Source organism: Brachyistius frenatus, unplaced genomic scaffold, assembly GCF_029030835.1.
Source record: "Brachyistius frenatus isolate BFR_SWC_R1_liver_20210118 unplaced genomic scaffold, ASM2903083v1 Contig_200, whole genome shotgun sequence".
Classification (NCBI taxonomy): Eukaryota; Metazoa; Chordata; class Actinopteri; family Embiotocidae; genus Brachyistius; species Brachyistius frenatus.
Genome location: NW_027210799.1, coordinates 1 through 14,606, shown reverse-complemented (window position 1 = coordinate 14,606; position 14,606 = coordinate 1). Strand labels below are relative to the sequence as shown.

General features: G+C 37.9%; 1 protein-coding gene across 1 annotated transcript; it reads right to left on the bottom strand.

Annotated features, from left to right (window-relative positions):
- Positions 1–4,606: 4,606 nt before the first annotated feature.
- LOC138632917 (uncharacterized) lies at positions 4,607–10,535 on the bottom strand. The gene is made up of 6 exons (XM_069718815.1): positions 10,457–10,535; positions 9,677–9,795; positions 7,052–7,097; positions 6,423–6,530; positions 6,201–6,222; positions 4,607–5,380 (listed from the first exon to the last, which is right to left on the bottom strand). Exons 2-6 carry the CDS (start codon positions 9,786–9,788, stop codon positions 4,829–4,831), a joined length of 840 nt encoding a protein of 279 aa, XP_069574916.1. The 5' UTR covers positions 9,789–9,795; positions 10,457–10,535; the 3' UTR covers positions 4,607–4,828.
- Between the last annotated feature and the right edge of the window lie 4,071 nt (positions 10,536–14,606).

Sequence of the window (14,606 nt, the reverse complement as noted above, 5' to 3'; positions counted from 1 at the left end):
GTAAATACTAGCAACAACATTGTCTTCAATTGTTTTCTATTTAAAACGTGCACAAATGTATTCCTTGCAGAGTCACTCAAAGTGATTTATAATATTAAAGTTATTAAACTGCATATTTCTGTCCACCTCACATCAACAACCATTAATAAACCAAATGCTGCTTGTGATGTTTTCTTGACGGTTCCTCCCACAGCATCCTTTAAAGAACTGTGATTATTCTCAGACAAATTTACCAGCTAATGATGTTTTATGTGTACAGAGATTTAGGTAATATAATATTCTGCCCTTCCAGCTTTTACGTCGACTCCGATGAAGTTACAAATAATCTGCAAACTGTATTCAGGGGAGTTTGGGTGCATGTGAAAGTTTAAAGCTAAACAACGAGCTTTTAAACAGGATATTAGCACCCTTTTATTAACCTACATTTCTTCTTCTCTCTCTCCGTGTATGATGTACATTATTAATCTAATGTGGCCTCGGGGTTGCAGTGTGTTAATCTGATTAAACTAATTCAGGAGTAAGCACCATCTCAGCCTGCACATTGTCGCAAGAAGTGTCCTCTGTGGTGAAAGGAGATTATATCTTCTCACACACCTGGTTGCCATTTTTCTTGTTTTTGTTTTATCTCACCACAACATTTCCCTTTAAAGATGTATTTCTTGAGCACTTGGCTTCAACATCAGGCAAATAAAGCGGAAACCACCTTCAGGCTGTGTGCAGACAGATAGACAGACAGACAGACACCAGCATTTGCAAAACTGCTGCACCCCTTCATTCATTTCAATGAGCTGTCTGCAGTGGAGCAGACGCAGGAGGCCTCTTAGGAAAGAATGCAGGGTGTAATGCTGCAAAAAAAGTTGGCTTAAAATTTGTCAAGTGATGCAATGCGAGGACATCCAGAAAAAAGTATTGGATAATAAGTGCAAGAACAATTCCTGCTAGATTACCACCGTGTAACACAAACTCCATATTTCTACTGTTAACCTTTTGAAGGGAATTATTTCTGCTGTGATAACTTCCTGGATTGTGTCTCATCAGTGCCTGAAATCCCCTTTAACCTTTGCTTTAGTGGTCCATATTCTTAAATAAAGGTAATCGAAAAGCCACAAACAGGCTGTGGCCTTTCTTTAATCAGTCACTCTGTGTATATAAACCACATGCAGCCACCTTGTCTCTCTTTCCTGGTGTCTTGGATTCTGTATTTGCTTCCTGTTTAGTTTTGTTACAATCATAAGTGAAGTTTCTTTTGTCGCCTTGCGTCTCCGTCGTGCGTCTCGGTCCTGTGAGTCGTGACACTCAGCTGCTAATCCAGTCCTTGAACTTGAGAGTGTGTCTTTAAAAAAAAAACTAAAAAAAACAATGATTGAGGCTTCAGATTAAAGGCTGATCCAAAACAATCTTGTAAGTCAATATTTAATTTGACAACTCTGTGGTCTGTTATTTGTGTGGGTTTTTTCTTCTTTTTTTTCTGACTGTGTGGCTTTTAAAACAACAATTTAACCCTGGGCATTTTGACTCTTTATTTTTTTTGCATAATTTTTTCATGCACATTTTCTCCTATTTTTCTTCAAATCAACAGTTCATGCAGGTCCTATGAGCAATACATTTTAGATACTAAAATAAAATCTTCTTAATTTCTATTTTGCAACACTCCTGTCTGCTCATATTTACTAATATCATCGAATATTCCCACTGTTTAATCTAATAGGAGTTTCTTTATTCAAAAATTGTCGCTTTTTATCTGTGTCAAACTTGCCACTTTAGCTCTGGCTTGACTTCCGTTTTAGACTTTTCAATATTAAAGTTGTCATGAAAAAAACGTGTTCAGTGTAACTCTAGATGTTGAGAGCCATTCATTGATAGTAATAACACAGCTATTATTTTTCATGTGAAATATGTACATATCATTGACAGTATTCTAATAATTAATCAAAAAGCAATGGTAATGAACCTTATTTAGCATTTACTAGCAACATTTAAGCATTTAATGAATATTGTAACATACTTCAAAGTAGATGTAAGCAGATTTAGTATTAATTATTGTATTAGGTACAATTATATGAAAATAAAATGTGCCTTTAGAGGAGATGTTATACTTTTTGACTTATTCTGTAAATGAATAAACACTTTAAAATATCTGAATATCCGTTATTAAACCTTCCTATGTTATTTAAAGATGCTCAATAGCTGGGTTTATTAAACAATCTGTATTGTGTTGATATTTCATTCTTCCAATATATTCTTGCACAGTGAATAGCTGCTGAGTAAAATAGGCTAGAAATTACAAGTGCAGAAATAATAAAAATGACTTTTCATGCATCTGAGCTGTTTTATCAAAGGTTTTATAAACTCTTTTTTTTAGCCTGCGTCAACTCTTCTTCTTAAATCCTCTTATTTCTTTGAAACATCTCAGCCGCAAGTGAGCAGCGACTGAAGACTGACAAGATATTATTATGTGGCCAGAATGAGGGATTATTAGCTGTATGTAGGTCACCAAACTATTGGCTTGGGAGGTTCAAATTATTTCTTTTTTCCTCGTCTGTGCCCCTCTGCGATCTTATTGGACTCCGCAGCTGGAGGCAGCTGAAGGGCCACTGAAGCCACCAGGGGGCCCCCAACACAAACAGGGACTTGGATCACTGTACACAAATTACTCAAAGAGGCTCCAAAAATATTCAATTATTTCACAAAAAGCCAGAAAAGTACATCTATATTTTTGGATATCAATTTGTTGCTTGATTTATGTACAGGCAAAAATTAATAGCTTTATTAATGCTTTTATAGACCATTGATAACATCCATTAATTAGACTGGTTTTGGGGTTGCGAGGTTGTGGACAAATCTTCCTCAAGCATTGCATTCATTTGATCATTTTAGACTCCTCCAACAGACTCTTTGACCATTTTTCCTCCTTGAAAAGTGTCTCAACCCTTTTTTGATCAAGAACTTATCAATATACAACTGTCGACTTTATTATAAGACCCTTTTATAAGTGATTAAACATGTCTAATTGCAGTTAATGGAGTCTTTTGCTTCACCTTTTCTTTGTATTTTCTTCTGTCCTAGATTATAAATCATTTTATGACCCTTATTACATATATTGTGACCTTTTCTGAGGCCCTGACCCTTTATTTGGGAACCATTTGACTATCTTACTGCACATATAGCAATTGAAAGTAGCTCAATCTCAACCTCATACACCAATAAAATACGACATACATGTTGACGCATCAGTTTTCACACCTCATTATGTTATAAATTCCTCTCATGGTCACATTTTTCTGCAGATGAGCGCTTGGACAGTTTAGTCGACATTAGCAGCACTGAGTTCCTCTTCCACCGCTGATTTCATGTTCGTAGAAATCCCCTGTTTGACAGCACATTTGACTTTTCTGAGCCATCAGGAAATGAACCAAGGTTTAGTTTCTGGCATCATCGTTGGCAGCAAGAGACCCAAACAGCCACTTTTGCTGACTTTTGCTGCCAAACGGCGGTAACAAGCGTAAACTTTTGGTTTCAGTGGGCAAAGCTCTTGTTGTTTTCCGCCGACTGAGGAATTATGTCAAGGACAAGTCAGCCGTGAACAGGAAGTTGGAGTCCTTCTTCCCAAAACTCTTTAATCATAGAGGAGATTGTATTTTTTTTAATTTGCTCGTGTATTTATCTTTGCTGAAGAGCTTGATAATTAAGAGACAAGTTTACATTTCAAGGATCATTAACCAATTTTATCCACTTGAATTATTCATAACTGGGGTGTAATGCAGCAGTTTGTTCCCGTTTTGGTCGGTGTGATGACTCAACATTAAAAATTACATTTTTACTTAACCCTCGTGTTGTCCTCGAGTCAAAATGACCCGCAGCTGTGTTCAACCAAGTTCTATTTTATTTCTATATTTTTATATTTTTTGGGATCATTGGTCATCATTCTTTAAAGAAACCCTCACAGCATCCTTGTCACCAATGATCCCCCAAAAATATGAAAATAAAATAGAACTTGGTTGAACACATTTTGACTCGGCCACAAAGATAAACTAATAGCCTACGTTTTAGGGGGTGAAAGGTCAAAGGTCAAAAGTCACTGTCACGTCACGTTTTCTTGAGCACCATAGGGAACACTTTGAGAGAATTTACTTAAAATTTGGCACAAACATTTATTTGGACAGAAGGATGAAGTGATAAGATTCTTGGGAGTGAAAGGTCAAAGGTCAAGGCCACTGTTACCTCACTTAGCGATATGTCAGGAACACTTTGAGGCACTTTATTGTCATTTGGCACAAACATTCATTTGGACACAAGGATGAACTGATAAGAGTTTTGGGCTGAAAGGTCAAAGGTCAGGGTCACTGTGCTTTCCCATCCGCCCTCATTCTCATGAACGTAATGTCTCAAGGAACGCCCAAACATTTCCATTGACTCAAGAATGAATAGATGAGATTGTGGGGGTTAAAGGTCAAAGGTGAAGGTCACTTTGTTCTCACGACTGTCATATTATTTTGAATATGATATCTCAGGAACACCTCGGTAGATTTTCTTTAAATTTAGCACATTCATTAAAAGATTAAAGATGAAATAAAAGCGTTTTAAATCAAAAACATTAAAAGCCTCATTTTATTTTGGTAGACCACCAAGTACTGATCCGCAAATGAGATTGAGAAGAATCAAAGCCTTTAAAGATCAAACCAGACGTCTCAATACCATTCAGCAGATTTCAGCGTCTTCAAGTGCTTCACGCATTTTTATTTTCATGAATAATATCAATAAATCTGTGGTGAATAAAAAATATCTGCTCAGCAGGATTCAGTCTAAAGTGTCTCGGCCTCTTGCGGTCTCAATTCACATCGTCGTAGTCCTCTTCGCTCTGGTCATCCTTTTCACATCCGATGTCATCGTAGTCCTCTGTGGACACGTTGTCTGTCGCTGAATCCTCGGCCTCCACCTTCACATAGTCAGGCTGCTCATCCGTACACTGCTCGTAGTCGTGATCCTCAGCCAGGTTCTCGTAGCTCTGGCCCACGGAAACCCCCAATTTCATGTCTGGATCTGGATCGTCGTAGGGTGGCAGAGGACGGAGGATCTCTGTCTCATTGTCCACCTTCACATAGTCAGGCTGCTCATCCGTACACTGCTCGTAGTCGTGATCCTCTGCCAGGTTCTCGTAGCTCTGGCCCACGGAAACCCCCAATTTCATGTCTGGATCTGGATCGTCGTAGGGTGGCAGAGGACGGAGGATCTCGGTCTTATTTTCCTCCTTCACATAGTTGGACTGTTGGTCTGTGGTCTCCTCGTAGTCGTGATCCTCAGCCAGGTTCTCGTAACTTTGGGCTGCTGAAATAACAAATTGTTCAACTGTTGATAAACTGGATGACCACGAATACCACAACTGTTTCTCAGAATATTATAGTATTATTATATCTGCCACCAAAGCTTCTTGCAAGAAGACAATAATATTTCTCGGCAAGACGTGAACGATCAGTTAAGAGAAACAATACCACATGGGGGCTGTGTGGTGTCTCCGTAATTTTCTCAAAACCGTGGGAAGTTTGAGCTTCTCATTTCACACATCTATGATACACCTTGGTTAATGAGTTATATGTTTCATTTGTTCGAAAATCTTAGATGCCCACGATGCTTTTTCGAAGCAAAATTTTAGGTTTTTTTAGTTTCAAGAACTCGATTCGTGATGGAAACCTATTGTCTGACTGAAATAACTGTTGATTTAAGTTGATAAAGCAATTAAACACAAGTACATAATGTCCTTGAAGTGATACGGGTACAAAGAGGCGCCACACCTAAAGTAAAGAAGAAACAATTCAAATTGAGAAATGAAAGGCAAATCTGTCTGCCGTGTTCGTCAGAAAGACTGATCAGTTGTTGATTCAGCTTAATATCTTGAGTTTATTGAACTTGTGTTGACAGCTGATTTTGCATTATAAATGTTATTTCAATTCATTTTCAATGAATTTCTGCTCATAAAAAGTGCAGGAAAAGCAGACTGTCACTCCTTTACAGGCTCCACAGTTTGTGGTAGAGCTGCAGTTATGCAGCCAACCATTTATTTGTTATGGCCCGATCTGCAAAACTTATTGGCACTTTTCTTGTTCTGGTCCGACCACTGACAGAACAGATAACATCTGAACTTTTGACAAAACTGGATTTGATGAAGTTTGGGTTCAGAAACCTCAGCTTGGATCAGAATTTGCGGTTTTTCTGTTGGATCTGAGTCTTGAGGTTTTGCAAAAGAAAAAGATCACAGAGGGAGATTTTTCATTGCTCTTATACAGTCTAATTTCCATCATGTTAGTTTGGCTTCCACAAATATAAATAATATATTGTTGCCCTCAAGTTTGGGGTTATTGTCAAACATCAGATCATCAGAGGGTTTGATTCAGTTCTTGTGCTAAATGGTGTGAAAGTGAGTGGACGATCGAGGTATCTTTAGAAGAAGAGAAGGAGCCTTGCCTGCTGTGATAAACTGTGTCCGAGGGGGTAGAGGAGGAGTTTCACAACTTGTCTGCTGGTATTTGTTGCTCCTGGAAGAGAAATGTTGAAGTGAGAGTTTTTGGGTAACATGGGAGGAAGCTGTTTTTTCATTGTGAAAATACAATCAGCTTTTTAGCTTAGCATAAGGTATGCAAATGTGAATTAGCTCAAGACAATTCTAGTTTAATACACTAGCTTAATACATTAATAATAATTAATTATTATTAATTGTACATGGTTCCTTTAAGACAAGAAAGCAGGGGAATTAGTGAGCCTGGTTTTCGCTTTGTTTAGATAAAAAAAAAAATTTAAAATAATAATTTTAACTACAACTGTTTCTAGAGTCATAAAGTGATGATTATGATTAAATATTAACTGGATTACTCTGGGTTCAGATATGTGGGGTGAGAGGGGAAGAAAGGAAAAGGAGTTATTTTAGCTTAGCCATTATCCATCATCAAACTCTCAACAAGAAACGGAAGAAGCCAAGTTTATTTAAATTAAGAATTGAAGCACACTACGATCCAACTGAGAAATACATGAAGAAATATATTGTATATTTGTGTATTACTCGGTTTTGATGTCCGATCTCTGAAGCTGTAAAAGTCGGAGTTTGCCTGTAAAAACAAAAGAGAACATGTTAATTTAAGCTGAATTTTTTTTCTTTTCTTTAAATAGCTCACAAAATTAAGAATTGGTGTCAAAAATTAGAGTATTGTGTGACTGGACTGCTGTTATTTCAGTGAGTTCATCAGCAGCTCAGCAGGACTGGAATATATTGTTTAAATGAGGACAAAAAATGAAAATGAATCCAACAAGGATTATTATTTAAAACCATATTATCAGGGACTTTGTTTACCTGAAGCGAAAGTACGTCAAAATCATGAAAACATAAAATTATAATCCTTGACAAAGCACATTTAATGAATTTTTAACATACAATAGTCACATAGTCTATGTACAATCTCCTTTGATCTCTACACATGCTACTTATGATTAGTGTTTGTGTTATGTTCCCTGTATTTGGTCTTTGTTTTATCCACACACTCTAAACCAGCACGAAGCCTCACTCTGCAGCTCACTTTGCCCACAGGGATCATTAAAGTTTCATCTAAGCTAATCAAATCCAGAGGGTGCCACTATTAATAGCAATTCATACAATTATAATAGTTTTTTTTTTCTGCTTTGCCACGAGCTCCTCGGAGCAATGCTTTGATAGTGACATTGGAAACAAGTGGAAACAAGCATGTGTTGTTTTTTTAGGTTGAGAAAAAGGGGTAGTTATTGATGTTGAAAATGAAACCAGTGCCTACTGCTCACCATGTTTGACTCTTTTATATGAAATGCGGTTTTGCTGGTTCTAGTTCTGATCCTGTGTATCACTGCTGGTTTCTGCTTTATGCTGCTGATCTTCTGCTGGCTGATGGCACCGACGTGTTTCCGTGCTGCATATAAACAGCTACGACACGATCCATTGTTAAAACATTCAAAAATAGCTATAATTCACTTTGTCTGAAAGGAAAAAGGCCTCCGAGACATCGATGGATCAGAGTCTGAAGTCAAATTTTCTGCATTATGACTTCTCTTATTTTTCAACCTACATGAAAATGTGTAACTTTCATGCCTGGCAAGCGCAAAGCGTGGCTATCTCATGTTTTGCTGTGGCGGACCGACGTGTCTATTTCAAGCTTTCCCCTGATACCAGGCGGCATTTTTTACTTTGGTGATGTTTTCAGTGCTGAACTTTGACTTGTAATGATGTATCCTTAAACTGGACTATTGCACATTTTACTAAAGAAAAAGAATCAGAATAGTCCCTTCACAATTATGATTGTTTTTTAAAAAAGTTTCATTGGAAGATAATTTCCACCAACGTACGAGGATTATGATATTTCATCAACACGTATGGTCCCAATACACTTCACAGAAAAGGAATACGCCATAATAAAATATAAATATAAAGAAATTTTTTTTGACTCATCAGAAAAGTGGTTGCACCAGAGGAGGGATTCCCCTTTTCAGGACAAACAGACACAAACAGAGGAACAACAATAATAATGGTTTTACTGCTTAATGCAGACCAAACTAAATTATTTCCCCCTACCCCGTGGTCATACTTGTTCATGTTAAGATTTAGGTGAAATAACCCTTTAAACCTGTAGTTGTTAGATTACATTTTGGCTGATAGATCGAGATTTGATTCACTTGTGTTTTTTTCCATTTCCTCTATCTCAATGACTCATTAGGTCAACTGTACTCCTCTGGACATGCCACCTTCATGCCACATCAGTCAGTTCAGTGGATTTAAATTAACCAGAGGGGAAAGTCCTCCTGCCCTCCTATTTTTAATAAAAAAAAAAAATGTGCACCATAAAAAAAGCAGTGGCGAAAGAAATATATTTTAGTCGCGATACCACCATGTATTTACATTAAAAATTATTCTTAATAGAGCAAAAGTAAAAGTACAACCGATGCAAATTTGCCATTTTGGTATGGTATATTTAAATTTGTATTGATAATCTTAATCTGTAAATGCATCAGTATCTAAAGCTGTCGAACAAGTGTGATAAAGTGGAGAATTTAGAGTATATAAATATTGTACTATATATGTACTTTATTACTGTCCACATGTAGGGAAGAAGTACTGGAAAGAGTACTGTATTTTGAATATTTTATTATAATTCTGTGTATTGTTTACTTTGCATTTCATTGCACATCCTGTGTTTTGCCTGTTTTTGATTGACTGCTTAAATGCACAAAATACTTTCATTTCTGTTCTAGCTTTCATTCAAACGACACCTGTCATATCTGAACTGAGTCTTAAATGTATTTTACAACACTTATTGTCGAGATAAAATTATAGAAGATGACCTAAATGTTGAAAATAAATTCGCAATTCCTACTTTACAAACCCATCATTTTAAAAATGTAAATCCTCATTATATTACAACATTTTATGGACATTTTATTTCTTTATAAAATGGTCTAAAGAAATATCCTCACTGCCTGGAATGTGCCAGTCTGTACAAGAAGCTAAAAGGAAAACACTGTCGGAAACTCTCTGAAGATCTTTGACCGTTAAACATTCATCTCAGTAGTTTTGACAAAAAGAAAAGTAGAAATGTTGCGCAGGAACAGGAAGAGAGAAGAGAGAAGAGAACATTTCTACTGTCCAGTAACTCCTGGTTCGACCTACCTCGTCTGGATAGACATTTGTTGATGAGAATGAAGATGAGGCTGATGATCCCAGACACAAAAATCATCCCCACTATCACCCATAACCAGATGTATTTCCGTAAAAGACTCATGGGCTCTCTTGATTGCAGCACAAAAAAAAAGAAAGAAAAACACAAGAAATCCAATTAAAGTCTGACTTCACAACTTGAGCACATCTGAGCCACTGCTTTTCAGCATACACAGCTGTGGATCGGAAAGAGGACCACTCACCACTTCCTCTTTTTCTGCGTTGACTAATTCTTATGGTTATTTTGGTGTTTAGATTCGCATTTTGAGAATCTTAACACGCCTCTCGGTAACCTGTGTTCTTGTGAGGAAGTTGACCTCCTACTCTGCCAATGATAGAAATTTGACTGTCTTCGTTTAATTTCTGTCAAATTAATTGTTTATTTCAGCTAGAAAAGACATATTTCTGTACCTTTATCTCTGTCAGCAGAGTGATATCAACGTTCTTTATTCTGTTTATCTTTATGTCCCACATCCTCTCTTCTGTGGCATCTTCCTGTCAACTTCCAAATACCAATATTGCTGATTCAGCATGAAGCCTTGCAGGATATTGGAATGTTTTTTTTGCACTTGAACACTCAGAAAACTCATACATTAAACTTTCTTCTGAAACAATTCGACTCGCTTAGTTGATGTAAGGTAATTCTCTCATGTTAAATAAAAATAGAGGCATATTAATGAAAAATATATAAAGTCCACACTTCAACTTCTAAATATTTTGAATATTTCTAACCTTTTCAGGAAACAGCTGACGGCTCTGAGGCTGAGTTAAAGCGAGGCGGTATGTGAAGTAAGTCAGCAAGTGAAAGACAAAAGTGGATGTCGAGATATGGAGTCATACTGCATTTTTGCATAACAACTACTAATTTTCTTAGCAAACTAAAAGAAAGTGAAGGCTGAGGCTGCACAGTCCCCTCCCCTTGTTATGCTCCAGCGGCCACAACATGTGGGTGTTTGTCTGGGAGTGTCAGATAAGCAAAACTAAATTTATGCATGTGTGAACAAAGCGTTGAGAAATTTGTCAGGTTTCTTTGTGGGAAATGATTCAGTTTTTTTTTAATCCGTTTTTTTTTTTTTTTAATCAGTTTTGACACAAAAACTGACACTCAGTGAAGTAAATTGCGTCTAACCCAGTTTAAACATTACATTCGACTGCAAGTGTCTCATATTTTCAGTTCCTCTTACTGTTGCATGTTTCGTTAATTTATCACTGCATAGTCTTTAGGGAATAGATGAGAAAGAAAGATTACCGTGCAGCTGCAAGTGCGTGATAATTATTTTTTGTGTGTTATGTTAATAAATATTCTAGTTTTGCTTTAGAGAAAAATCAATGTTATCTATTTTTTGTGTTGAAAAGAAAAATATATATATATTTGAATGCGTCTCTCTATTTTGCTTTTATTTTAAAAGATGACACCGGAAATCGCTTAACTAGCGCTATTTAACAATAACAGGAAATAGGATTTCCGCCTTCAAAATAAAAGCCCACAAATGCTAAATCGTGTAAAAATGTCATCATAACGCTCGACTCGTCGCTATAAATGTTATAATTTCTCATTGTATTATTCCATATTCATTGTAATATCGGTACACGTTTCTACTCGAAACAAACGCCACCAAACGTTTAATTATATATATTTTTTATATTATTTTGAAAGTTTACCCGGAAGCCGACACTGTTTTTCCGTCGCCAGCTTTAAGCACTAGTTGTGATGTTAGCCTGTTTTCTTGGGACACTCCTAGCTCTTTACCCCGCCGCCCTGGTAATAGCCTCAAGCCCCCCTCTCAGGAAACCATGGCCGAGGAGGCCTCGGGATCCCCTCTGCCGTCCCAACACGACGGTGAGTCCCGTCCCGTCCCGTCCCCCACCCCACACCGTGTTGTCTGTGGCGTCTCGGGCGGCCGGGAGGTTGTCGGTTGTCCGGGAGCCCCCGAAACGAAGCGGGCCTCCGCATCCTTGTCAACACGAGCTAGTTAGCATCATCCGGAGGAGGGGGTGGGGGGAGGGAGGGGAGGAGGGGGGCGACGTGTCGCTGGCTCCTTACAGAGTGTTTTAAAAACTCTCTCCGCGGCGGCGGCTCGGTTCTCCGTTTCTGGGACGTTTTGCTGAAGCTTGCGCGTAATCGCTCGTTACTATAACAACCGTGTCTGGGTTTGTCTCGTTAGCTTTCGGCTAGTCGCGACTAATTGGACGCACAGGTCGGCCCCGGCCTCCCTCCGGTAGCCCGGCCCGGCTCGGCTCGGCTCGGCCAGCCCTTTAACACGGCTCGTACGGGTCTTATCGGTCCGGTACTGTTGCGCTGTGTGCGGGAGGGGGGCGGGGGGGGACTCTGCTGTGTCCCCTGCAGGAGGGCTTTTCCCTCTGGTTCCCAAACGGGGGTCCGGGGACCCTCCTGAGGTCCTACAGGGGAACGTATGCAGCAGCTTAAAGTGAGGTTTGATCTTTTGTGTTACTGGTGCAAGAAGGTCCTTCTTACTAATACTAATAATAATACTACTAATAATACTACTAGCACACTGAAAATACTACAGTATTAGTAAGTATTATCAGCAAAATGTACTTAAGGTGCTAAATGTAAACATACACACTGTGTCAGTGTTTTACTATTGAATATGGCTTATAGTTATTTAAGATTAATATAATTTGAATTACTTTATGATAGTTGAATCTACAGTAATACATCATCTATTAGATCATCACGTGTGTCTTGCGAAAAACACATATCTAAAAAAAACAACTTCAACCGTCTCATTCAAATTTAAAAGCGATGCCTTTTCCAGCTGATCCAAGAAGCTTTTTTTTTTTTTTTTAAATAGTTAAATTAACCATAAGAAGTATAATTATTTCCTCAACCCATAGAGGAACATTTAATCATTCAGTTTATCATAAAAAAAAAATCAGAGATGTAGTGGATTGGAAGTCAAAAGTTGCATAAAATAAAAATACTCAAGTAAGAGTACAGTTACCTCTAATTTGTACACAAGTGCAGTACTGGAGTGAATGTATTTGTAGGGGGACCAAGTGGCCCACTTTATGTGGAGCTGTGCGGCGTTCGGCTCCCTCGTCCTGCGTCCCACATATTGAGACGACGTCCCACATTTTGACCGGCTCTAGTTTTCCACCCTGCAGGACGAACACTTTTCTAAAAATGTAGCTTTTGTCCAAAAGGCTGTGAAGAAATTAAACCGTCACACAGTAAGAACATTTAGTGTGAAAACTTAAACTTAGTTTCAGTTTGCATTTAAAAAAATAAATATATATATATATATATATATTATATGCCCCATATATGGTTTGTTGAGATCTGGTCACTCTACTTGTGGGCTTTTATTTTGTAGGATAGTCGCAGCTTCCAGGTAGAAATTTCAGATTCGTCAAATTTCTACCCGTGTACGTTGGTGATATGAGAAGGCGTTGGACGTTTTTAGTGACAAATTATGTATTAAGCATAAAAGAAATATTATTTTGCTCATAAGCTTAATTTTTGCCGCTTAACGTGCAATTTCTAAAAGCAGCAAAGATCTTTTTCTACATGCAGGTTTGGTCCCAATTTAAATGTGCAGTGAAACACGAGAAAACTGCAAATTAAAGTGATTTTTTTTTTTTTTTAAGTGACTTTTGCGAACATTAAAAAGCTCCCTAACCTTCGCAGTTCAGTTCTGCTCCGACAAGCGCTCTTAGTTTGTTAATCATTTTTCAGTGAGTGTGATGCATGTTTCAGTACACCGTGGTATCATCGCACAAACCTAAAACACGCAGGTTTTCTGAGCGCTTTCCCCCCAATCAATATTTGGAAATGGAGCCTCTTGTAGTAGTTTTAGCAGAATTTAACACAGCTTATCGGAGTAATTATTTTTCTTTCAAGATTATTCTATAAATATCTTTATTTCTACGTCAGTTAAATAACTTTTAAGAAAGCTGCTGATTTGATTAAATCCCAGATCTTTATTGATGAAGTTCAACCTATCTGGAGAAACAGACTGATGGTGTTTAAATAGGTGTTGTTTTTTTTTTTACGTTAGTTTTTCCAGTATATTTTTCCTGCAGTTATCCGTCTGTCAATTAATCAATTAAACTGACTGCTAATCTGTTGAAACTCTATAAAACTACTCCAAAATGTTCCTTTTTTTTTTTTTTTTAATCAGGTAATAACGCAGCAAGTGTGAGACTTATAGCATGCCCGAATATATTTGTTAAAAAAAATGACCCATACTAGAATAAATACTCCGAGGTGAAGTCAGTTCTTGATGATATGAGATGTCAGCTGCTGGAAAAACAAAGTGAGACTGAGCTTCACTGAATTGGTGTCCAGCAGCCTGTCGGTTCGTCGCCGCCTTTGTTTACGTAGTGAGTCATGCGATCTTTGTGCCCTCCTGAATGATTGACGTTTTCACACCCGGGCAGACAGTCAGGTTTTTTTTTTTTTTTTTAAACCCTGGAAGTAAAGCGCATCACGTGTCTTCAGTTTAACGTTCGCCGTGTTTAAAGCCCACGAGGAGCCCGTGTGAATGTGCGGTTATGGAATCTGTGTTCAGCCGTCACATGACCGCCGGTGGAGTCGTGCCGGACCGCTCGTGCTCGTAAATGTTTCCACGAGTCCGAGTCTTTAAATAAGAGATGAAGGAAGTCAGGTGCAAACTCAGGTCAGTTTAGTCTTCAGGCTTCGGAAGTGACCATATTGCTTGAAAGCTCCTGAAAGTCTAAACTACATCACAAAGTTATGGACTTAACAGACAAATGTCTGGGATATAAATGTTTATATTTTTATTTCTTTTATGACGAAAGAAACAGAAACGTTGAACAATACATGCAGCGTTTTCTCCTCAGTTGTCCATCAGAGTTTCCCAGAATGTGACATCTTTAGACCCAAATTTACTTTCCA